This window comes from Ceratocystis lukuohia, assembly GCF_044167205.1.
Source record: "Ceratocystis lukuohia strain C4212 chromosome Unknown Supercontig2_pilon, whole genome shotgun sequence".
In the NCBI taxonomy this organism is placed as follows: Eukaryota; Fungi; Ascomycota; class Sordariomycetes; order Microascales; family Ceratocystidaceae; genus Ceratocystis; species Ceratocystis lukuohia.
Window position 1 is genome coordinate 2,610,418 of NW_027263521.1, and position 22,997 is coordinate 2,633,414.

Below are 22,997 nucleotides of genomic sequence, written 5' to 3' on the forward strand. Positions count from 1 at the left end.
GCCAAGATGCAAAATTCGGTCTCGTCATCACAAGTCATGGATTAAAGTCTTTAAATATGTACAAAGTTATCCTCCCACAGCCCGCCCATTACGCGCCTCTCATATGCTGACTCAAACCTCGATCCAGCGTGCCATCCACTTCTCAGTAGCGGCCTTGGCCTCGTCGACAAGTCCAAGCTCAAGCATGAGCTGGACACTGCCACGGACACCGGCCTCTAGGGCAGAGGCGATCCAGGCATGAGTGTATGAGGTGTGCTCACCAACGAAGATCAGCTAGAGGGGGGGGGGGGGGGAAACGTGTTAGCATAAGCCACTCTAGGGTAAAAGGAAGCAAAAGGAGACTCATCTACTTACGTTGTTGTGAGTTTTGAAGTACTCGGGAATGTAAGTCTCATGCTGTCCAACAGTAGGCGACGCCCACGAACCAGCCTGGTACTCGTCGTTGGCCCAGCAGCGGCGGTTGTATTTGCCAGTGTATGCCTTGCGGGCTACATCGCCGTGAATCTCGAAAATAGCTTCCTTAATAGCATTCACGTGCTCAACCTCGGGTGCTGCTGCCCAGCTGAGGCCGTATTGCGTACCGGAAATGTACGAGGCAAGCATGGTAGCTGGGCCGGTTCCGTTGATGTTGTACGAAGGATAGCAGATGGTGCCAACACCGGGAATATCACTGGTGGTCGAGCAACCTCCATAGATGGGGTTCTCATAGTGCTCCCAGAAGCGGTGGCTAAACTCTAGAGCAACCTTGCAGGCCGAGTTGTAGTTGAGCTTTGTGATGGCGTTTTTCATGCTGGTCTCCATGCTGGGTAGACGCCAGCGCTTGACAATGCTAAACGGAACAGCCACCACTGCGTAGTCGTATGTGCTGGTCTTGGCCGACACATCCCCCGCATGCTCTCTCCACTTGACATTAACCTGGCCGTTCTTGTTCTCTACGGCCTCGACTCGGCGGTTCATGCGCACCACTTTGTCAACTAGCGGGTGGAAAGCTCCCGGCAGACGCGACAGGCCGCCGTCGATTGTCTTCCACGTGCTGGCGCTGAAATACATGCCTTCGTAGAACGAGTCCCAGAATGAAGAAGAGCCGCCGTCCAGCATGTCGGTGCTGTTCAGTGTGGCACCAAGATAGTTGACCATGTAGGCAAACTCGGACCACTGGTCACCAGGCTTGCCGCCCAGGCCATTGGCTACAAAGTCGGAGTGTGCCTTGAACATGTTGTCGGCAATCTCAGCCAGGAACGTGCTGTTGCTGGTAATGTCCTCGACCTTGGTCTCGACCTCCAGTGTGGCTTCGTCATAGACAGTTGACACGCCTAGCGATGCGTTGGCTGCAATTTGCGCAACAGTAGGGGGAAGGCCTGACGGCAGCTTGAAGCCGTTTTTATAAACGAGGCCGTTCTTGTTGCTCTGGTACCACGGGATAAAGTCAACAGACCAGTTCTTGTTGTGGTTGTTGAGGGTGTTCAACTCCGTGGCCAGCTGGAAAACAAGCTGGTGGTCAGTGACATTGTGAGTAATGTTGTTGTATACCACCTGGTAGGGGAAGCGCATAGGGCCCATTTCCTGGTACGAGTAGTCAAAGGGACCACCGGAAAGATACTCAGTGTGGACACGGCCACCTAGGCGCTGTGCAGCCTCAAGAATCTCAATGTTTTTGAAGCCAGCCTGATGCAGCACGAGGTAGGTCATTAGGCCCGACATGCCAGCACCCAGGATACCAATCTTCTTGTTCTTGATACCTGAGTTGACGGCACCGATGTTCTTGCCATCTAGGGCAGCCACACCGTCGAACCAAGGGCCCATCATGTCGATGTTGGGAACGTCAGGCATGGCAATCCCATCACGCTTGGCCTTGGCAGCCAGATCGCGTTTAACGCGGTACGAGCTCGAGTGGTCGATGGCCTGCTCAGCGGAGCGTCCTAGGAGGACACCCGCTTCGCTCCAGGCCGAAAGGCAACCGCCAGGTGCAACACCAGCAGGCATGACCCAAACCAGGCGGTCATTGGAGTGGTCTGACGTACGCGCTACAATGTGGTCGTGCTGACCAAACTCAGAGCCACACTCGCCGTAGGTATAGGTCACTAGGCCGGAGATGGGCTCGGCAAACTTGAGGTGCACGTTGGCCACGCGCGAGTTGAGGTTAGAGCGGGTCTCCAGAGTGATTGGCTCTGGGCTCCGGGGCGTGACAGCCGCGGAGGCACCAAGCACCAGCGAGGCGAAAGTAGCGCTGGTCTTCATTTTGGATTGCGGGTAAGGTAGGTTGATGGAGGGAGAGATAGAAAGAGGAAGTTCAGTTAGGGTCAGAGTCAGTCAGGGCAAGAGAGGGGAAAGGAAAATGATGCCCCGGAGAGAGAGAGAGAGAGAGAGAAAAGACCTGGTGAGGAAAGAAAGGGAGGGAAAACCGCAAACAACTTAGGGGTCCCTTTGGAGAGTTATATATATGCGCAGTTCAAGATCATCACGAGCGGAAAATGCCCTGCCTTGGATATACAAGGACATCCATCCATACACTTTACACCAAGATACGTATAGATCACTAGCCTGAAAAGGGCCTACTACTACGGAGATGACTCTGCAAAACTAAGTTTAAAAATGCTATCAAGTAATAGATTGATTTGCACCGAGGGGCTATCTTGGGGGGCGGATGGTGGGTGTGCAAGAGGGAAACTACACACCCTCAATCTTGCTCTTCCTTCTCGATAGACTGAAGAAAGTCTTCCCGACACTAGCCTCGCCCAGCATCTTAACACACTACCGCCAGTGGACATGACTAGGATAAAGAGTAAGCACCATGGTCCCGGAGATGGAGCCGATCTAGCTTCTCCGTGAGGCCTAAGAGACCGGGCGAGATAGCATGCAAGAAAAAGACTCGACATGAAGATTGACCTAAAAAGAACGCGTATCTTATTGGCGTCATGCTTGACTATTAGGCAAACTTCTTGGCCAAATTACAAAGTTCCGCTGGGTAGAGGTTTTATGTATCAGCAGCAGTTGCTGACTGCATGGGGCAGACAAAAAGCCGTCTTGGCAATAATACGAATATTAGAAACACACAACAACAATGGCGGCCACGAGCTCTGCCTTGACAAATGCCAAGTTAAGTGCTGGGTAAGCAGAAAGAGGGCGACCAGAAGAGGAGAAACACCGGCACTCTCGACTCCGGTTTGGCTAGAGCCGAGGGTATCTATCTTGCTGTCGAATCAAAGAGGGTCTACGGCCAAGTTCTATCTCACTCTGGGAGCAAAAACAAACGTTCTGTGTTCCTTCCAATCCGCATGTAATATCCCGAATAGACAAGTGCTCTTAGCAGCATTTGTATTAGTGTAAGTGGTAGTGGTGGTGGTGGTGGAGGGATGAAGACCTTGCAGAGATAAGCATTGGGAGTAACAGAGCAGTAATACAAGGATTAGGGGCCCAAGCTAGACCAAGACTAGGTAGGTGGTGGAAGCTCCTGGCAGTCAGGCAGAGGTCAAGATAAGAGCTTTGCTTGCAAGCTTAAAAGCTTGTTCTCGGACTAGCAAGTGGGCGTGGGCAGGGGAGATGTAAAGATGTGTTGTGCTGATAGACTTGCTGATAAATGTTACGTCGTATGTATATGGACATGCACACATGCACCATGCGGACACACACACACACACACACAACACACAAACAGGTTGCCAAGCCTTGAATTGAACGTCTTTTGATTTTTCTCTTGCCACCCGCTTCTGCATGTCAAAATTAGGGCGTACGATAACGAGACCATAAGGAGGAGGGGACAGTGTGATAAGGGACACAGTCATCTGCCACCTGTCACCTGCCTGTAATTACAGGGGATTATAGCGCCGTAGCTCACTTTCTACCTACTGTCCCACAGGGGCCCTGCTAGCATTCTTCAGGCTTCTAGGCTTCTGTCAGCCCACATTTCAATTATATCCTATCCTACCGGATATCCCCACAACATGATTGGCGCTATGGTTCTTATCTTGTCTGGCAAGGCATCATCATGCCGTGAAGGCTCGCTTGGATCTCTTCTAACTCTCCTAACTTCACCCAAGCTAGGCTGTTCGTCCGCTCTTGGAAATCAAACATTTCCCTCTTACCACCTATCCCTCGCCGTGCCGCCCATGGAAACCCACATTCTGCAAAGCAGCCAAAGTACTGTACCTACGCCCGATACAAACACCCCCCCCCCCCCCCCTTACCATTCTCTACAAGTGTACCCCGATGCTGTAGTCGCCGTGACAATAGGCGGGCTCATCAATGGCCTTGCACCTCGACTGCGCCTCTATCCTTGCCAGTTTTCAGCCACTCTTAGGCCCTGCGCAAGTGCTGTTGGAGAGCGACTTTCTAGTGCCCGGTTATACTGACACGCAAACCCACGCGCTGTAATGGCCAATGAATAGCATTAACATTAAACACAGCTTACACCTTCTCAGCTGGCGTTCCGGCTTAGAGGACTTCGCTGACCATGCATACGTCAGAAACATCGTAGTCTAGTCGCCAAGTGCAACATAGACCGGAACGCCCCAGGCTTCATCAGGGACGAGAACTCCAAAGTCTCGCTGCGGGAGACCAAGGTCTGTCTCGAACATTTACGGTGCTTAGATAGTTGCAGTTCGGCATCGCGCGCGGGCGTTAGTGAGACTTGTGGTTACACCGCGTTCTACCATCTGCTGAACTCCAGGCCTTCCTACCGGTCTAGACAGCCCCGTCAAGAGAGAGAGAGAGAGAGAGAGAGAGAGAGAAAGAAAGATTTCTTCATGTAAGTGCATTTCAACGAAACACAGCAGAGAAGCTTTCGAAAACCCGCCCTATCCTAGCTGGTTGCACCATTATGGCAGACTATGAAAAGACCCGTATTTAGAATCTTGGCTGCCGTGCGGTCTATTACCTAGTCTTAAATATGACGGTCGGCGGTGACTTTATGGTTGCGCTTGCCTGAGAATACAATACCTTGGCCGGCCGTGGCATCGACGTCAGCCTTGGCACAAATGCTAGTGGTGGTAGTAGTTGGGCATCACACATGTTCATGGTCATTTGCCAGGCCATGGTAGCTTCCAATGCGCAGCAGGTGGTTCTAGGCAGAGGCAACCCATCAAACATAGACGGACCAGCTTATATAGCAACACTTTGAGGCGCAAAAGTCATGGGTTTGCAGGATACCGTTGGCGGCTTGGAGGTAGGCAGTGGCCAAAATGTACAAAATGCAAATGTGTCTGGAGGTTGCGACTAAGCTGTCAGCGTCACTAGGGTTTGACACACGCACATTAAGGGTTGCTAGAAAAGGGCCGCCCTAAAGCCACCCAGCTAGTGGAGAGCCCCTTAAAAATGATGCTAGAAATGATGCGGATCCTAGGCTGCGCACCTCCTTGGCCTATTGCAAGCTTGGACTAGACATGCTACGCTCCTGTCGTCATTGAGTCTGACCTCGCACGTACATTATCATAGCATTTGCTTTGGTATTAATCTGAATCATTTATCCACCATGTCGTGGCAAACTCTCGCACCGCCTCGACGAGGGGGGTCTCGGTCTTTGGCTGTGTACATTATCCCGGCCTCGATTCTCTGTCTATTATTCTTCATCGTGATAAGCAAGCCCAGCCTTGCCAACGATGCACTGCAGCAAATCGGCCTCCCGTCGCCGTTTAGCTCGGGCCTGAACATTACCGTGTATAGAAACGAATCCTTTGCTCCAATGCCGTTGCCCAAAGGCCACGCCGGCTCGGCTGATGTTGACCTCATGATCCGCAAGCTGGAGGGCCTGTCACGCAGCACGCAGTGGACCAGCATCGCCAACATCAGCTTTGAGGGCGAGATGTTTGAGCCCGAGGGCTTAGTCCGCCTCAGTGATGACCGCTACATTGTCAGCGCGGGCGAGTATATTGCCCCCGTGGAAAAGAATGCCCAGGGAAACTACACTAGCGTCGGCGCGGGCTTTGCGCACCTGATGGTGTTCAATGGTCGCGGGGAACGCATTGCTGATGCCTCTATATCCAAGGCCGGCTCGACAGAGTATCATGTTGGCGGCATTGACTTTGACGGCACGTACCTGTGGGGTACAATTGGCGAATACCGCCCGGACTCTTCAGCATACGTGTTTCGAGCATCTCCGTATACGCTGCAGCCCGAGGTGCTAGTCAGATACCCCGATCACTTGGGCGGCATTGTGCATGAAACTGTGGCCAATGACATCACGTGTCTGACATGGGGTGGCCGCAAGGCCGTGACGTTCAAGTTGGCCGATGACGACGCGGACAAGACAAGCGCAGAGGGACCACAGAACGACAAGAAGCCGCTGTCACCGCCACACGTGATCCGCACCAAGGAGAACTGGTCATACTTTGTTGACTACCAGGACTGCAAGTGGCTGGGCAGACCAGCAGCATCAGATGACTCGGTCATGCTGTGTTCGGGAGTGGCACGACTGGCCGATGGCTATGTAATGGGTGGCATTTCACTGGTGGACGTGAAGACGATGGAGCCTATTGTAGAGGTGCCTATTACACTGGCCTCGTCCAAGGGCACGCGGATTACAATGAACCCGATGGATTTGGCCATAGTAGACGGCAAGCTGCGCCTGTACTGGCTTCCGGACCAACACGAGAGTACTTTGTACATTTACGAGGCACAATAGAAAAGTTCCTTTAGGATTAGGAGGCTGGCTGGGAAGTAGCTATCGGGGCAGGGTGGGGGGTGGGGTTGGTGGTGGTGGTGGTGGTGGTGGGTGAGGTAATGATAAATAGGTATTATTAAGTAGAAACTGTATGGATACTAGAACCGCTGCTGCATTCTTTGTACCGTAACCCCCGCCTACAGCACTGGCTTTCTTTCCCGTATCTCCACAAGATTAAAGCATGGCATTCCACGGACCGAAACACCAAGGAAGTTATACTTTATCGCAGACAGTCTACTGATCTGTGGGCTCTCCCACGGCCAGGCACTAATCTTCTCCCGAGCATGATGACGCGTCCGAATACCGAGTTAAATTAGGCACTAGACGTGGTCGAACTTTCCATTTCGGGGGTGTCTGGGTGGGAGTGTTGTAGAGAGAGATAGTAGACACGCCACCGTGTCTAAACCACGAGGACCAAGCTCTGTCAACTTTAGACAAGAATCCTTCGCTCTCTAGGCCAGCCTGTTTTGTCAAAGCCAAGGCATAGGGATAAGGGCTTTGTGTTTATCTCTATTGCCTCGCACACCCCAGTCGTCCTGCAGCATCCAACACACCCATGAATAGCTTGACAGCTAGGAATTTGCGGACATTTGCCTTCTCACCCGAGAAATGCAAGAGATTGAGATATCTAGCCTTTTTTTTTGTCTTTTTTTCCCTGGGCCTAGAGCGCTAATCAGTCCGTTGCGCACGTCCTTTCTTACATGCTTCTTCAAATTGGCTTAACGACTGGCTGATAGAGAGTAAGGCCTATCAACCGTCTGCTCCGTAGATACAATTGCATCGCCTGGTCGCCGTCTTTGATGCTGGCGATTGGGGGGAGGCGAAGGGCATCGGACGGATAGAAACTGAGACGAAAATACTCTGGAATTGCTTTTTGACGCATGTCTCGAGAAGTTATGTATGTAGTCCGGCATCGGAATGTGGGAAGAACCAGGACATATCCAGATCACCCTCATGCTTCATCTATCCACCTTGTAGTCTCTTCATCTCTGGAAAATTCCACATCTGATCCCCGCTGTGCCTCCCCCCCTCTTCTCTTACTTCTCTCGTCATACTGGACCATCACATCACCAGCACAAGCTTGAGCCGCTCGCCACATCTACCATGCGCCAAGCCGGGAACGAATTAGCAAGGCTAGGCACGAGGCACTTTGAATAAAGTAGGTGCCGATCCACTACGGGAAAGCTGCAAATCGCGTCAGGAGAAGAATAGATGTGATAGGCCACATACGTGCGTGATCACTGGTGCGGGCGTTTGTATCGTGAACGGGCGCTGGCAAGCATGCAAGAGAGTTACAGGGGGAATCGGTCGTGCTTTGTGTAACAGAGCGTCAGGGTTTGTTTCTGTCCTGCTTTTGAGTGTACTATATATCACTAGCTACACAGATGCATACCTGCACAACTTTGCCTTCTTTTGTAGATAAAAATCACAGCCCTAACAAGTACGGAGGTGCCATAGTAGTAGGGTTTCCTTGGCTGAGGCTCCAAAAGCACGCATTAACTGCCAACGAAAGCGCTATTCCATGCAAGGTGCCTGTCTTGAGCCCATACTTATACCGGAAAAGAAGTGCCTATTACGACAACTCTTAGCCAGCATTTCATCCAGATCTAGAGCCGCTTAGCCGAATATCTTTAGGACATGACCATTACCTTGATTCCAGAGCCTAGCATACGGGAGAATGTCTATTGCCAGTAGTAAGTTAAAATCAAGGAAATTAGGGACTTCACATATCGGCCCATTATCCCTATACCCAAGAGGTTGACCTTGAAGTCTCTAGCATAGTTTGTAAATTACGAAGAGATACTAATGTCTCCAAAAACCACCTGGTATTGTTAAGTCGGCCTATGTAAATTGAGATTCACGGCCTTGATGCTGCGCCTCTATTCTTGTTATAGGTATTCAGATAGGCATCAACACCCACAAGCAGCTCAGGAACTCTTGGCATTACCGATAGCTTCGGCATCGAGCCTTGGCTTTTTTTCCATGGTTCTTCTAGTGGTAGTCACGCTATGCCGTGGTAGTGCTACACTATTACGTACTAGCGCGGACAACGGCTAAGTTGAGCTTGAACTTAACTACACGCAACATCTACGGGGCTATTAGACAGAAGTAACCACCTGCACAGTTAGCTGCACAATTTCAACGGGCGAAGCGCAGCTGCTCCTGGGCACAAGGGAAATATGGCGGGAGCAATGTAGGTCCGCTACGCCAACTTCCAGGGTAACACCCCCAAGCCATGCCATCCCACTTCAAGTGCCGATACTGCACGCCCTCCATTTAAAGTCAACCTTTTCTGCCAACTACTTGCAAGCCCTGTCTCATACGAGAAGCTTTCGCGCGAATCTTGTAGACAGCTCCCTCTTATTACCCCAGCACTTCTGCGGATAGCCAAACGTCGTGGGCTGCTCGGAGCCTGGAACCGGTCACCGTACCTCTATATCCGCATAGTTGAGTCGCACATGGTATCTCACAAATTCTCCACGCTTGAAGAGCGCTGTGGAGATTCGAGTGACAGTGCCTCGACGCTGTTGTTTTACCCACCCGATGCCAAAAGACTTGGCAAGATTCAGTCCTACACCAGGATATCTCCAGGTCCAATTTATCCCACCATATGGCCTTCCCAGAGCCATTCTGCTGGAGCCGTCCTTCCGTCTTGTCGGGATGCGGCGTATCCCGCCTACTTGGAGCTGTGTGGTGCCTGGCTTTTGCATTCGTTGACCGACCCTAAGCTTTCAGTACACTCTCTCAGACAGGGATGGATACAAAGACTTCCTACATGATATTAAGTGGGCGTAAGCTTGAATGTATTGACGTCAGCATTTTGGGCAAACTTGCGAGTTTGTTAGTTTGTTGTGTAAAATCCACTTACTAGTCTCTCACAGCAAAGCGACGGCATGTTCTGCACAGATGCAGCGTGGTTGATGTCGTCTTCCACTATGGGAGGTGCGGAAGGGGGGGTTCGACGGGGACGCCGGTTCCAAGTGGACGGTATCCTTTTTTTTTCTTTCCACCACTCTTGGTAGTCGAGACGTAACCGGTCTCTTCTCCATCTCCGTGCTCCTGAGACGCTGAAGCGGTGTTCTGTTACCAGTCCCTGGCATCCTAGCTTGGCCTGGGTATCAGCTAGCTCATTGCCTCTAATGCCCATGTGTCCTGGGACCCATAGCACTCGGGCGAGCCATCCGGGTGTCTTGTCTGCCCAGGCTTTCAGGATTCGTCTTGTCTCGTCTACCGCTTCCTGTGATGTGCTGTTTTTGGTGGCTGCATTGCAGAGTCGGTCCACAACTCCTCTGTTGTCTAGACACAGCCAGATTTCTCCAGCTCCTTCGCAAGCTGTTGCTCGCTTAGTTGCCTCGAGAGGCCCTGTGGGCCGCCCAATATTTTCTCTCTTATAATTCCCAATAATTTCACCTTACAATGTACATACGACCATAGCCTGCGGAAAATACGGGGTCCCGTCTGCTCCCCCTTAGTCAAGCCACAGAGCGCCGAACCAGTAGTATGGTGGGTGACCACATGCGAATCCTCGGTGTTGTATGTTCCAACGATCTTTTTTGTTTTGTATCTCTGAGCTGGTCCGAAGTCAAGGCCCCCACAACGAGACTATTAAACCCTTGTAAATTGATGGCACCTATCAAAACGTCAACGAAAAAGGAATACCACATTCTTTTTTTTTTCTTCTTCATCGTGTCGGATTCTTAGACGTCCACCTAATACCATTTCGCCAATATTATTTTGTGTCCAAATTTACCCAGAAAGAGTGTTTGTCGCGACTCACAAAAGCGACTTTGTCTTTAATTTGCCGAGGTTGGGTATCCGGTTAGGCTCGTGCTGTTATCGTGCTAACAATGAATGCATCTATGCATCTCGCCTTTTTTTCCTCTACTTTAGTCTTTCAACACCAGGGTATAATCCGGGGAAAACAACATACATATAAAGACCCGTGTTGTGCGATTTAAGTTCTGCATGGTCTTACGAAAGGTCAGGAATCATCAGCCAAATTCATCAAGCGCCATATCGTCTTGTGTCTGTCCGGTTGAGCAAAGCAAATTGTCGCAAGCAAAAGAGCGACAAAAGCAACGCACCCAGCCTTAACTTGGTGTAGTGTTCAGCGCAGATACCTTGGCCGACGAAGCCCAGCTATAACCGGCGGTTGTTAAGAAGTCACCGCGTAGAGACCATAAAAAAAGAAAGCTGCCTATCCTTGGACGCAAAGCAAATAAGGGCTTTCCGCGGCAGTAGCGCCAAGACACGTTCTTTCTTTTTTTTTTTTCTCCTCTCGTCATAGAGGTGATTTACTATTGATCCTTAGCGCCTACATTTTCCTGCACGTGATCCCTGACCCTAATACAATACCCAATGAACCCTAAATATATAGCAGATGCACGCAAGCATAATAATGTGATCAAAACGAGACAAGCTGAACAGACAAGTTGCAAACAACCGCGGTTTGAGCAACCAAGAAAGCCTGTGCTTGATGACCGACTTTTCCAAGAGAAGGTCCGGTTCAAAATCGATATTTTAGTGGGGTCATGGCTCATGGCTCGCAGGTTTGATGCTTATTACAATCCCAGTCAAGTACTAAACTTTGCGCTTCGACTTTTTTTTTGTTTTTCTTCATGGCAATATTTTTTTTTAGCACTCACAGTAGAATTCTCATTCTTTAATTAAATCTTCATCTTAGCTTTCTACTTTCCTTCTTCAGCTGGAGGCAACTTTGTGATATCCTTTCTCTATACTCATCTTGATTTCATTCGCGCTATTCTTGCCGCGCTTTCTAGACCCTCTCTTTGCACTTCTCATTGTCTCATCTCATAACTCACACAAACCGCCCACAATGGCTGAGATTGAGAAACTCTACGTTACTTATAACGATGTAAGTTCCGCTCCCATAAAAGACGCCTGATGATTCTTTCCATTGCTTTGTCTTGTCGTTTCATCTATGCTGTCTAAATGTTGCGCCACACGACGACTCTCTTCTAGCCGACACTCCCTTCCCCGCATCCCGTGACCCCGTCTAACTGACAACGCCTCTTTTGTCTCTTATATAGGTGCACAAGCTGTGCCAGGAAGCCGCTCCCAAGATCCTCGCCGATTTCCAGCCCCAGCTGATGATTGCCATTGGTGGTGGTGGCTACGTACCTGCACGCATCCTACGATCGTTCTTGAAGCAGCCCGGCTCGCCTAATATCCCTATCCAAGCAATTGGTCTGTCTCTGTACGAGAGCCTGCCCGAGTCTAGCGGCGGCAACGCTACTCCTAATGTTGTTGAGGCTCCCGGAACCAAGGTCACTCGCACCCAGTGGCTTGACCTGACCTCTCTAGGCGAGATGGACGGCCTGGTCGGCAAGAATATCCTAATTGTTGATGAGGTTGATGACACCCGGACTACTCTTGAGTACGCAGTTAAGGAGCTGGAGAAGGACGTTGAGATTGCTAGGCAACGCCTAGGCGCCACTGCCCCAAAGACCCAGTTCGGCATCTTTGTGCTGCACGTAAGTAGACACTGAGCAGATGGACAAAGGCTTCTATTGCTAACAATCCTTACTCCGTAGAACAAGGACAAGACTAAGAAGGGCTTCCTGCCTCCTAGCATCACCGATTCCAACCGCTACTTCGCCGCCCGCACTGTTGGTGATGAGTGGATTTGCTACCCCTGGGAAGCTGCTGACATTGACGAGCACGACCAATGTGCTGCTGCTGCTCTGGCTAAGAAGACTGCCTCCCAGTAAAGAGAATGGACTTTTCATTGCACTGCTAGCGACCTACCACCTAACTAACCATGTACAACACCACTTCGAATCAATCAAAAAGAAAGGGGAAAGAAGGGCACTAATCTTAGAGAACGCTCATTTTAGTAGCTGGAACCTACATGCAGAATAAATAGCCGTGGCTACATTTATGGCTGGTCCCTTCCCCATGTGCCTACCTCATGGCACTTGCATAGGGGAGGAAAAGAGGACAAGAAAACATGATGAAATAACAAGATATCAGATTTATTCCTTTTACAAACACGAGAGTCATATCGAAGCACTTACGCTATGTGATCGTATGCTTTATGTGGGTTCTATGTTGTGCCTTGATTAAGACGGAAAATGAAGAAAAGACGGGAACTAAACCTCGAGCGGAACCTGAAAACAGCTTTCTAGCGGGCACGCTCTGGGGCTATGTGAAATCAAGAGCCTTCATCGTCCTTCTGCCAGACCTTGTTCAAAAATAAGAAGAAGGAGGAGAGGGACAAGAAGGAAAATGCCATAGGAGGAAGCCAAAATCTATATACGCTTGCATTTCGTGGCTGCCCGGAAGATGTTCTGGAACATTATATCAGCCGGCTGGCCCCGGCCGGTACGTGCCGCCGTGAAGGCAAACGGTAGAGCGTATTAACAGAATCAACACCTCATTGACCTTGCAAAAAAGGAAGCTTGATTGCCTAATCTGCGTAATCTGGGAATCGAACCCAGGGCTAATCGAAATCATTACCGGATGGCAACGATTAATGTTACCACTACACCAATTACGCCTTTACAACGAAACTCGCAGTTATCATGGCTCTTTAAGCCTCGGCAAAAGATTTAGGGTTTGTCAGGAGTTTTGTCGTTGGGGGAAGGGGAGAAAGGGAAAGAAAACCAGAGGTGCTGCAGCCATACATGCAGAAGGACAAAACCACTTATTCCGCCGGGGCCTATCCCCCCCCCCCCCCCCGTGCCGAAAGCCGGTGGCCTTTTAGACTAGTTTTTACACGCGGTTACCATCCACCAAAAAGACCAGGTAACCATTCCTGGAACCCGACAGGTACGTCCTCGGGCCGCGCTACATAGAGACCCTCCTGGTTATACCGCAGGACCCTCAAAAGTCATAGGAGATGCTTGAAGCCTATGCGCTCTGACCGCCCGGGAGGCGCTCCCGTCCGGAAGATGCCGTTGTATTGCTGCGAACTAACAGTAGGTAGACGTTGAATAATACAATAATAATAATAATAGCCGACGGCTACATTGCCCCGAGCAAAGCGCTTTTTGCAGCGAGTGCCTGGTCTGGGCTAGAGACAACGAAAGAGGCAGCGGAGAAGCTAAACATCTCGCCTAGGAAGTGCCTACGAGAAGCACTCCCCATGTACTGTACGACACCAAGGGAGTGAGTGCTTACACCACGCAGCAAGCATCCCTACATTCGAACTCCTTAAGGATGAGAAAAGTATGGAAGCCATATGCTGACGCACAGAGGATAACATTTGCATAATTCGGGGGCTAGAATACAGCAAAGTGGCAGAAAGGGATACTAAAGCTACTGCTAACATATATAGAACAACATCTCAGGCTGGGCACAACCGTATATAGGCCTTGTATAATTTGACAAGGAAGAGGCAAAGACGTACCAGAGAGAAATCGAGGGGGCCCTGCCAAAAACATGAAATACGAAAACAGCAGCACAAGCTCACGGTGGGCAAAAGCCAGAGATCTGCAGATGGGCTTCTGCATAACAAAAAGGCGGCAGTGTGATATACCACAATCTCAAGTTCATCTAGGACAAACAACAGCCAGAGCCTGTGATGAGATGGCCAGTTTCCCCTTCCCCCTCAGCAGAGAAGCAAATCACTACCCCTACCAGCGGTAGGCGAGCTTTTACAACACTCCAATCATTCTAAAGCTACTTGGCTACTATGTGAGCCAGACAAGCATGGTTTATAGAAGAGGCAGTGAGGGGATGGGCGAAGAAGGGGAATAGGTAAGAATACGTAATTTTGCAAGACTGGAAGGAAATGTCAAAAGAGACTTTAAGAGAAAGTATGGGACGAGATTCCCTTCCAAAAGATGTATATAAGATGATGCGACAATCATGCCCGCCTCTGTACTCCACTAGACCTACCTCTCTCGCTCCGAGATCCAGAAGCTTTTTAGACTAGTATTCTACGTAGTCACCGCTGGCTAAAAGCACAAAGTCCCCAGCGAATACTGGGAGCCGACAGGCATGCACTAAGCAGATTCGGATTCCGCTATATCGGTTCATTAGCCAGCCTACACCATGGGTCGACATTGCCTAGTTCTCTACTAAAGAACTCCAAAAGAGTCCGAAGGCCCTGCTACCGGATTGCCAAGACCGGCCCAGTCACATTATAAACACCTAGCCTTTGTTACAGTTTCTATTAAATGCATAAACTAGAGCAAAAGCCACCACCTCGTCTAAGCGTATATATCCCTCCATAATATCTTGTTATAAATCAAAGCCCACCCGCCCCAATCGCCTCTAAGCCCCATTTGTTGCGCTGCTATCCTTTTGATGGCTTCTAATCTTCTTCTCCGTCAGCATAAACTGCCTAATACCAACAGGAACACCCCCAAATAAGCTGTCGTATTCCTGCTTCTTTTCGGCATCTGTCAACTCCCGGGTCTCCTTTTTCGCCTTTACTATGGCCTCTGGTGGCTGCTTCGTCAAGTCCTTTGCTTGCTCTGTAACAGGCGACGAGCGATTTCCTGGGCTCAGGGTTTCCGGTTGTGACTCTGCTGGGGCAGCAGCCTCAGCCTCTTTCATTGCGGCCTGCCATTGGTAAATTTCTTCTTGATACATGTCCCAAACGCAATGGACACACCCACTCATACAGCAATTGTCGGGCTCTTCTGGCTTCTTAGGAATCTTGATACCGTTGACCACCGTCCCCTGAGATTGGAGATTAGCTAGGCGTTCTGGACCAGTGAGTGGTGAGCCAAAAACGAGCTTTGCACGAGCTTCAGGGCCAAGTTCCTTATCAGTAATAGATATTTCTTCGGTTGCAGTAGTTGGCTTGAAGATTGGCGGGGCCATAGGATGAGACGGCGATCTCGGAGACCGCATAACAGCGTCATAATAGCTGCCGCGTGGGTGCACTTGAGCGATGCATTGCGTAGTACTAAACTTCTTACACACCAAAACACCAGCCAAGGATGTAGCTTTCCATAATTCAGGCAAGCACGCTCTAGACGGGCGCACAATAGACATCTAAGGCTAGACGAAAATCATGGGAGACAAATAAAATAGTCAGTAACGGCGGCCGAAAAATTCCATGCTCACAAGATGCCTTGTAGTGAATAATGAGCAACTCACGATTTAGCCAGGCCCCACAAATGATGCCGAGCCGGAGTCTGAGGTGCGAAATTTATTCTTCATAAGCTTCCGAGTGACTGCATGAAGAGCACGGTCAGGTTTATGTCAAGAGGAGAAATTACCTATTTACCTGCTTCATTTCAACATACTGGGCTACATGCCAAACTCTAAACGCTTTTCTGCGTCTTCCCCATCAGCCCCAGTCACCCCAAATAGGCAGGCGGTGAAGCCCACTCTCTGTTCTAAGAATGGAAGGATCGATCTGCCAACCCCAAACCCAAGACGCGCCGCGGTTTCCCTTGCTTGAAAAGGCAGCTATGCGACCGTTTATCGCAACTACATTTACTTAACACAGGCTCAAGACGCATTTTAAAGCCCTTGCTCGGACTTCTTTCATAGCGGATCACGACTCTGTACCACTTGGCACTCTGTATCGTGCGTTAATTTAGTTCTATTTATTTTTCCCTTGGCCAAACTGTGACCATATCCCCGGGCTCATATTTTATCGCTCTCGTACTACAATTTCTGCAGGGCCGTTTTCGTTGCTTTCTATGGCCGACCCCGTTCCAAAACGCCGACGGACGTCGCCTCGAACATCAAACCAAGTGCGCCCGGAGACTGAAGTGCTGAATCACACCGAGACCGCTGAAAACACCGATACCAACCCCGCGCAGACACCCAAAAGCCCCTCCAAAAGACCGGCTTCTTTCGCGTCGCCTACTAAAGCTAGCCTTTCTCGATCGAACCCCGAAATCCTCGCGCGCCATTCCATTGCGCCGTCCGACACCGAAAATAATATATCCAACGACCATGCAAGGCCCTCGAACGGCCTTTCGCAGACACATCTTGCTAAATCGAATGGTTCTAGCGAGGAACAGACCCTCGGCCCTGCAACTGCTGCGGCCAAACCTAAGCGAGGGACTCTGTTTCCCAGTGTTACAAAATCTTTAGCTAGAAGGCTTTCTGAACGACCACGAAGATCATCATCAGCAAAGCCGTCAAATCCTGAAGACGATGCGGTGAACCCATTCAAGGGCAATACACTTCGCAGGTCTGGCGCAGGACTTGCTAATGCTCGGATCGCAGAGCCTGATAGCGAGCCTGAACTACCTCCAACACCTATGCAATTAGGCATAGATGACCCTGTTGTCACGACGCCATCGGCCGGAATTCACAACAGTACCTCGCCATCGCGACGAGGTAGGAAACGAAGGCAGTCAGAATCAATAATATCAACTACCCCCTCTCAGCTAAGCCAAACTGCAGAGTCACACGATGAAGCTCGACCCGAAAATGAAAACAATGATCCAAAATCGACTCAAACAGAGCCTAATAGGGCACCATTCATGTCGCCGACACGCGCCAAAAAGGCAGCAGCCAAGCAATACGCAGCTAAAATGGCAGCTAGTGGCATGCAGGCAAAATGGACCGCCCCCAAAACTCGCAGTCACCGCAATACACAAGATCTTATAGACCCAGCTCGTGGAATAGTTCCACGTGACGCATATTGGGAAAAGCGCGAACTTATTGAAAAGCTAAAACGCGAGGCAGCGCTGCTTCAGGCTGACCTCGACTTTGCAAAGAGTGAAAACGACCGTATCCGGGCGGAAGTGTTGAACCAGCGCGAGGCCCGCGTAGCAGACAAAGGCAATCATACCCAAGGCGCACAGGTCCTTGAACTGCTGAAATCTCATATATTACCACCTGAGAAGCCTGCCGAGCCTACATTATCACAACAAATGCTAGATGCTGCCTTGAATACAATGTCATGGCTCCCTTTTGGAGATTCGATAACCTTACCAACGCTTCCCCAGCCCACGCCAGAGCCAGAGCCAGAGATCAAGTCACACAAACCTATCAAGATGACGGCCGATGAAGAGAAACCCTTTCTGACACTATTCACCCCACTTGCTTTCGAGTCGAAGATAGTTTTGTTAGAGCAAGACTCAACAACGGAGCCTCTTTTGATGAAGCACACCATAGATGTATCATCAGCGACTAACCCTGGTGCATTTGCCGCGCAAATAGAAATGACTGTAGACAGTCAAAAGCTGGTCATCACTGACCTCTCTGTACCAAAAATTGACATCCGGGCTCAAGCTGAGCTCGGTGTCTTCATTAATACGGTACTACAAACCCCACGCAATCGCTCGCTCAAGAACAACATATGCGTAATATCCTGGGCTATGGCTGAATGGTACCGTGTTGCCACACACCGCGCCCGCGTCTGGTGCACGCTCGCTACAGAGCTCGAGAATGCCGAGAGCATTCGCACGTTAGTCAAGAAGACACGCTCAGCAAAGCGTCCGCATCGGAACACATCTATGAGTGATGAACAAGAGGCACCACAGCCGAGTAAAACCGATATAATTGCTTACATGGACAAGACAGCGATGGATATTCCGCTAGTACTTCCAGGCAACGGTGAATTGATGGCGAGAATCCAGTGGATCATTGACTTTGACTGGACGGGGGAAGCAGTCAGTTCTGCGTCACTAATGATTGGGCTTCCCGGGAAATGTAAGTTTGCTTTTTGCCCATTTCTCTAGTTGTGTGCTTTGGCATTTGTGGCCCTCACCGTCCCTTGCATTATAATTTCGGCCTCGGGCTATTTACTGACCATCATTTTTATAGGGCAAAAAGCTGATAAGCGTGGAACGCTCCCGCAAATATCCAAACTCTTCAACGAACTGGTTGCAGGCAATGATGATGTATTGGCGGCGTCTCGAACTATTGTCTCGCTTCTAGCGGGGCAAAGTCCATGAATTAATATTGTTACATGCAAGCGTACTTTGGAAAATTGTGCATCTCATTATGTTTGTGACTACAGCCATGTATATGTGTACCGCTTCTCAGCCTTGCCCCTATCCACCATATATTGGCTATTGGGTGGATGGATACCAGAGCTGTTTGCAGCTTTGCAAGTCCCAGACTGCCAGTATTTGGGGATTTCGGCGGTCACCTTGTCATGTAGATAAACGTATATTCCGATCCCTTTGGCACTTTTAATCGACATCAACACCCATCTTGCGCAGGTCCTTCTTCGCCATATCGATCTCGCCCATCAATTCATTGTATGCTTCCGGTACATCGTTGAAAGTGAAAACACCAAGACCGAGACGGAAAAGTAGCATTGCGCCAAAGGAGACGAGAGCCCAGAAGGGAAGCTATGCGTAGTGCAATATAGTTAGTTCCATGGCCATATATAGATTCATTGCATAAAGAGGCCGAGTAAGCGTGTAGATTAAAGCCACGATGCAGAGGCAGATCGCGGCAGAGCATTGCAGGACAGAACGGAGTGACGTACGACAGGCACAATCTCAGTCTTGACGACAGGAGGCAGAGGAACAAATTCCAGAAGCAATGCGAGGTAGCCCTATATCGTAAATCGCATTAGCAAGTTAGCTATGAAGTCTTGAATACGGCGCAGAATAAGGCGATCAGTATGATTAGGTAGGAGAGCTTAGGCCTCGCGAGCAGGCTGTCTATGTATAGTATGGGATGGTAACGGACCAGGAGGGCGGTGATGCCAAAGATGGCGACCTGCTGTGCACGAGTAACGCCCATTATATAGAATAAATCGAGCAAAGAAAGAAGGAGAGAAGCAGGTCGATATAAAATAAATGCAAAGCAATTGAAGCAAGCTCGGGTTGTCTGTTTTGCAGGAAGGCAACCGCGGATAGGTTTGTGTGTATCGTAGGAAGCTTAGGCTGGATAAGACTGCAAACTGGCCTTGTTGCCCGTGACGCTATAGCTTTGACACTTCAGTGAGCTCACCCCCTGTAACAAGAGCAAAGAAATCCATAACACGCTTACGTTCAAATAGGAGACGCGCAAACAATGTTTCACAAGATCTAGACCCATCGTTTAGCCCTAGTTCAGCCATTTAGCCATGTTTTAGCCGACATGCAGTACTGGATAGGGTTAAGTCCAGAGGCTGACAACGTCGCAGTTGCTGACCGCCCATGCTATGTAGTTAATATTACATACCACTTACACCGCCACTACCAAGACTAAAAGCCACTCAATCTCTTGGAGACTATGTCTTTCAAGCCTAGTTTAGGCGGCCATTTTTGAGCGATCACAAGCCTACTACTACTCTTAAGAAGCATTGCAACTTTTCTGCTTACATCGTGAGATAGTGTTAAGGGGAGTCAAGGAGTAACAGATGACAACACACGCAGAAGCACCTTTCTGTTTGTATCATATACTAAATCTTTGTATCTTGGCCCAATCACACCCGAATCGGATTCATTCTTGCACATACCATCATGACTCTTCTTGGTTTCAAACAGCGGTACAACCGCAATATGTTCCACTTATTTGGCGGAATAACCGCACTATTCGCAGCCGCAAATCTTCAGTTCATAGATCAGGACCACATGTGCCCATCCAACCCCAGTCAGCAATACGGTGTTGCGGGGACATGTTTCTACGAAGAACGCCACCCCCGAGTCCGCAAGGCCATGGCAATCCACCTGGCCTGTATACTCCCAGCAGCACTGCTCGCCTGTCTGCAGTTCATCCCCGCAATCCGCCAGCGGCATTTATTCACACATAGAATCTTTGGGCGCATCAATCTTGCTCTTTCTTTTGTTAGTACTATCTCCAACTTCGCCATGTCAGGAGAAGCTTTAGGTGGCACTATGGCATCATTGACCATAACCTGGACAATGGGGATTTTGTTTCTATGGTGTTTGGCCATGGGATACTATCATGCCAAAAACCATCGAATTGAGCAGCATAGAATATGGATGTTTCGGGCATGGGTATATGTAAGTAGAGTCTGTTACACAACAGCTTCCCACTTGTACTACTAACTAATACACATACCATAATAGGTGGGCTCCATCATTACCACGAGACCATTAACTGTTCTTCTCAGCTTTTTAGCGTCAAAGTACGGAGAATACTACATTGCAAAGCCATGTAGTGAAGTGGCATACTTGATAGCAAACAACACAGAGCTTCTCCAAAAACACCCGCTTTGCGAGGCTTTTCTATCGGGAAAATCACCAACCCAGTGGACTGTCGTCCGACCGGATTTTTTTGGCAATGACATGGCTGAAGTCTCAGGCGCAATGACGCTTGTACTTGGCCCAGCAACATGGGTGTCATTGGTTGTACATATGGTGGCCGCTGAATACTATGTAAGTAGCTTTTGTTCCCGCGTCTAGCTTCTTCATGGCAGTTTGCTAACAGGCCTGGCTTTAGTTGAATTGGTCGAGTACTAAGCCGCCAAAGCTAAGCGAGGCCCCTATACCAAAAGAAAAGAACAAAGGGGGCTTGAGCGCAACAAAGGCTGCAAAACCTGTTCCCTCAAAGGAGATCGTGGCTTGATGGTGTTACGTGATTATATATCATCCAAGTGGGCTACTAACCCTATATACATGGCAGAGCAGCAACCAAGCCATATATATTTTGTTCATGCCTTTCAGCTGATCATTTGCAGATCTTCCCAAGCATGCTGCGAAAAAAGGCCAGAGACATACATAAAGCAAGCCAATATCTTCAACCAACCACGTCGCAAAGCGCAACTCCCTGTGTGCTCACATAAATTTAAACACTGACGGATGCAACCAATAAGCAGCCTGCAGTACGGCTACGCTAGACAGCATATGAAAAGCGTGCTTTTTTTCCTGCACTCTCCAAGGGAGACCTCGCTTACTCGAGAGGTTGCATACGACAACGTACCTTCATCATAATCTCACCTCAACTTGAACGTCAGGAATGCCTGTGGGAACGGATCATGGCTACTCCACAGTCATGTCATGCCTATACTTGCTTGTCTGTGCGAATATCAGTCAATGCTATCTCCCCGCTGTAGATACTAGACCCCATGTTTTTTAGAGACTGTAGTAGCACGAATGTTTATGGAGCTACAGCATCCACGAGGGACAGTAAAACAGCTAACGTAGCAAGCTAGCCCATGACAAAAGGCGAATTATTTCGCTTGTGCCAACAGTTTGTTTGAAGAATGCTCCGCGCAGTCCGCTAAACGACAGGTAAACAGAGCAAAATGAGGCAAACGGTATGTTTGATTCGTATTGTTGGTAAACAACAAAACATGGCTAGGCGAAGGCGGGTTGATTTGTGCTTGCAAACGGGGAAGACAAAGAAGAAGTGAAATCGGGATCATGAGCAGAGCAAAAAGGGGGCCATGGCGGCGATCGATCGAGGGGAATATTGCACAAGGACTTGGTAAACAATAGGAGGAGGGAAACTAATACTTTTCTTCTTTTGAGTCAGCCACACATATAGTGTAATAGAACCTGTTTGTAAGGGCAAGGGGGCAGGCAGGCGGGGGAGGGGGGGATTTCCCCAGCCTCTACCCTTGCGCAGAACGGGATAAAGGAGAATAAGAAGACCAAGGGGATAGTTGAGAAGGATTGGAGAAACAAGCCTGCAATATGTGTATACAGGTATAAGAAGTACATACATACATGGGGCTTTTTGGCGAAGAGGCGAAATCCAAGGCAAGGCGTGCATGCAAGCCGTCTATTTTACCCATTGCACTAAGTCGGTCTAAAAATCCCGGTGATAATCACTTGTAGACAGCTTCATATCACGATAAGTCCTTGGTGAGTTAGGAGTCAATCTGTCATGTATTTGAGGGTGATTATTTCGATGCTACCGTTATTTTCATAATGTAATCAATCTGACTTCACAGGCAAGGGAGTGGGTCGTCATAGTTGGCATACCCCTACACTTATTATGTGGCCCCTGAATTAGCGATGGAGAGCCGGGAGAAACCTAACATTGAAGAGAAAGAGGGAGAGCCCTTGATCTAACCAAGTGATAGTAGAGGGAGAAGGGGTGAAGACCTAGTGCTGTTTCAAGACTGGCCTGCACAGCGGCAGGAAGTCTATCCTCAACAAAAACACTAGAAGAAGGGACATCAATGTCTGGTCAAGAATTTCCGGGCGAGATTTCATGCTGGTGCTTACTGTGCCCTTAAGCTACTACTAACAAGCTGCCGGAGAGCTCCAGACCAACACGCCAGCCAGCATGCCCATTCCGAATCCGTTGGCGTGGAAAAGAGAGCCAAGAACAAAACCGAAGCCCGTATTCCAGAGCAAGCAGGACTAAGCTTCCCCTAGTCTGGCAGGTCCAGGATTCGTGACGGGGTCTACTCATATCACCGCTTACAAGCAATTAGGGCCGCTTGTCTCGGCAATTGATCCGTCAGTACATGCCTTTGTATGTATTTTTCTATGGCAGGCAAAGTACCATGTTCTGGGTATGTGCCCCTTATTTACCTGTTGGT

The 22,997-nt window shown here is 49.4% G+C and overlaps 6 protein-coding genes across 6 annotated transcripts; 3 read left to right on the forward strand and 3 right to left on the reverse strand.

Annotated features, from left to right (window-relative positions):
* Positions 1 to 111: 111 nt before the first annotated feature.
* On the reverse strand, positions 112 to 2,238 carry HOO65_020649 (L-amino-acid oxidase; the record flags this gene model as incomplete). The annotated part of the gene is made up of 2 exons (XM_071006552.1): positions 112 to 273; positions 355 to 2,238. The coding sequence occupies 2 exons, from the start codon at positions 2,236 to 2,238 to the stop codon at positions 112 to 114; spliced, it is 2,046 nt and encodes a 681-aa protein (XP_070861287.1).
* A 3,229-nt stretch (positions 2,239 to 5,467) lies between these two features.
* Positions 5,468 to 6,616, forward strand: HOO65_020650 (uncharacterized protein; the record flags this gene model as incomplete). Its single annotated transcript, XM_071000123.1, has 1 exon — positions 5,468 to 6,616. The coding sequence occupies one exon, from the start codon at positions 5,468 to 5,470 to the stop codon at positions 6,614 to 6,616; it is 1,149 nt and encodes a 382-aa protein (XP_070861288.1).
* A 4,876-nt stretch (positions 6,617 to 11,492) lies between these two features.
* Positions 11,493 to 12,387, forward strand: HOO65_020651 (hypoxanthine guanine phosphoribosyltransferase; the record flags this gene model as incomplete). Its single annotated transcript, XM_071006985.1, has 3 exons — positions 11,493 to 11,531; positions 11,707 to 12,150; positions 12,211 to 12,387. 3 exons carry the CDS (start codon positions 11,493 to 11,495, stop codon positions 12,385 to 12,387), a joined length of 660 nt encoding a protein of 219 aa, XP_070861289.1.
* A 2,509-nt stretch (positions 12,388 to 14,896) lies between these two features.
* On the reverse strand, positions 14,897 to 15,451 carry HOO65_020652 (UPF0651 protein YPL107W, mitochondrial; the record flags this gene model as incomplete). Its single annotated transcript, XM_071000124.1, has 1 exon — positions 14,897 to 15,451. The coding sequence occupies one exon, from the start codon at positions 15,449 to 15,451 to the stop codon at positions 14,897 to 14,899; it is 555 nt and encodes a 184-aa protein (XP_070861290.1).
* Positions 15,452 to 16,281: 830 nt separating this feature from the next.
* On the forward strand, positions 16,282 to 18,495 carry HOO65_020653 (uncharacterized protein; the record flags this gene model as incomplete). The annotated part of the gene is made up of 2 exons (XM_071006534.1): positions 16,282 to 18,250; positions 18,365 to 18,495. The coding sequence occupies 2 exons, from the start codon at positions 16,282 to 16,284 to the stop codon at positions 18,493 to 18,495; spliced, it is 2,100 nt and encodes a 699-aa protein (XP_070861291.1).
* Positions 18,496 to 18,735: 240 nt separating this feature from the next.
* On the reverse strand, positions 18,736 to 19,297 carry HOO65_020654 (dolichol-phosphate mannosyltransferase subunit 3; the record flags this gene model as incomplete). The annotated part of the gene is made up of 3 exons (XM_071007071.1): positions 18,736 to 18,897; positions 19,038 to 19,106; positions 19,244 to 19,297. The coding sequence occupies 3 exons, from the start codon at positions 19,295 to 19,297 to the stop codon at positions 18,736 to 18,738; spliced, it is 285 nt and encodes a 94-aa protein (XP_070861292.1).
* Between the last annotated feature and the right edge of the window lie 3,700 nt (positions 19,298 to 22,997).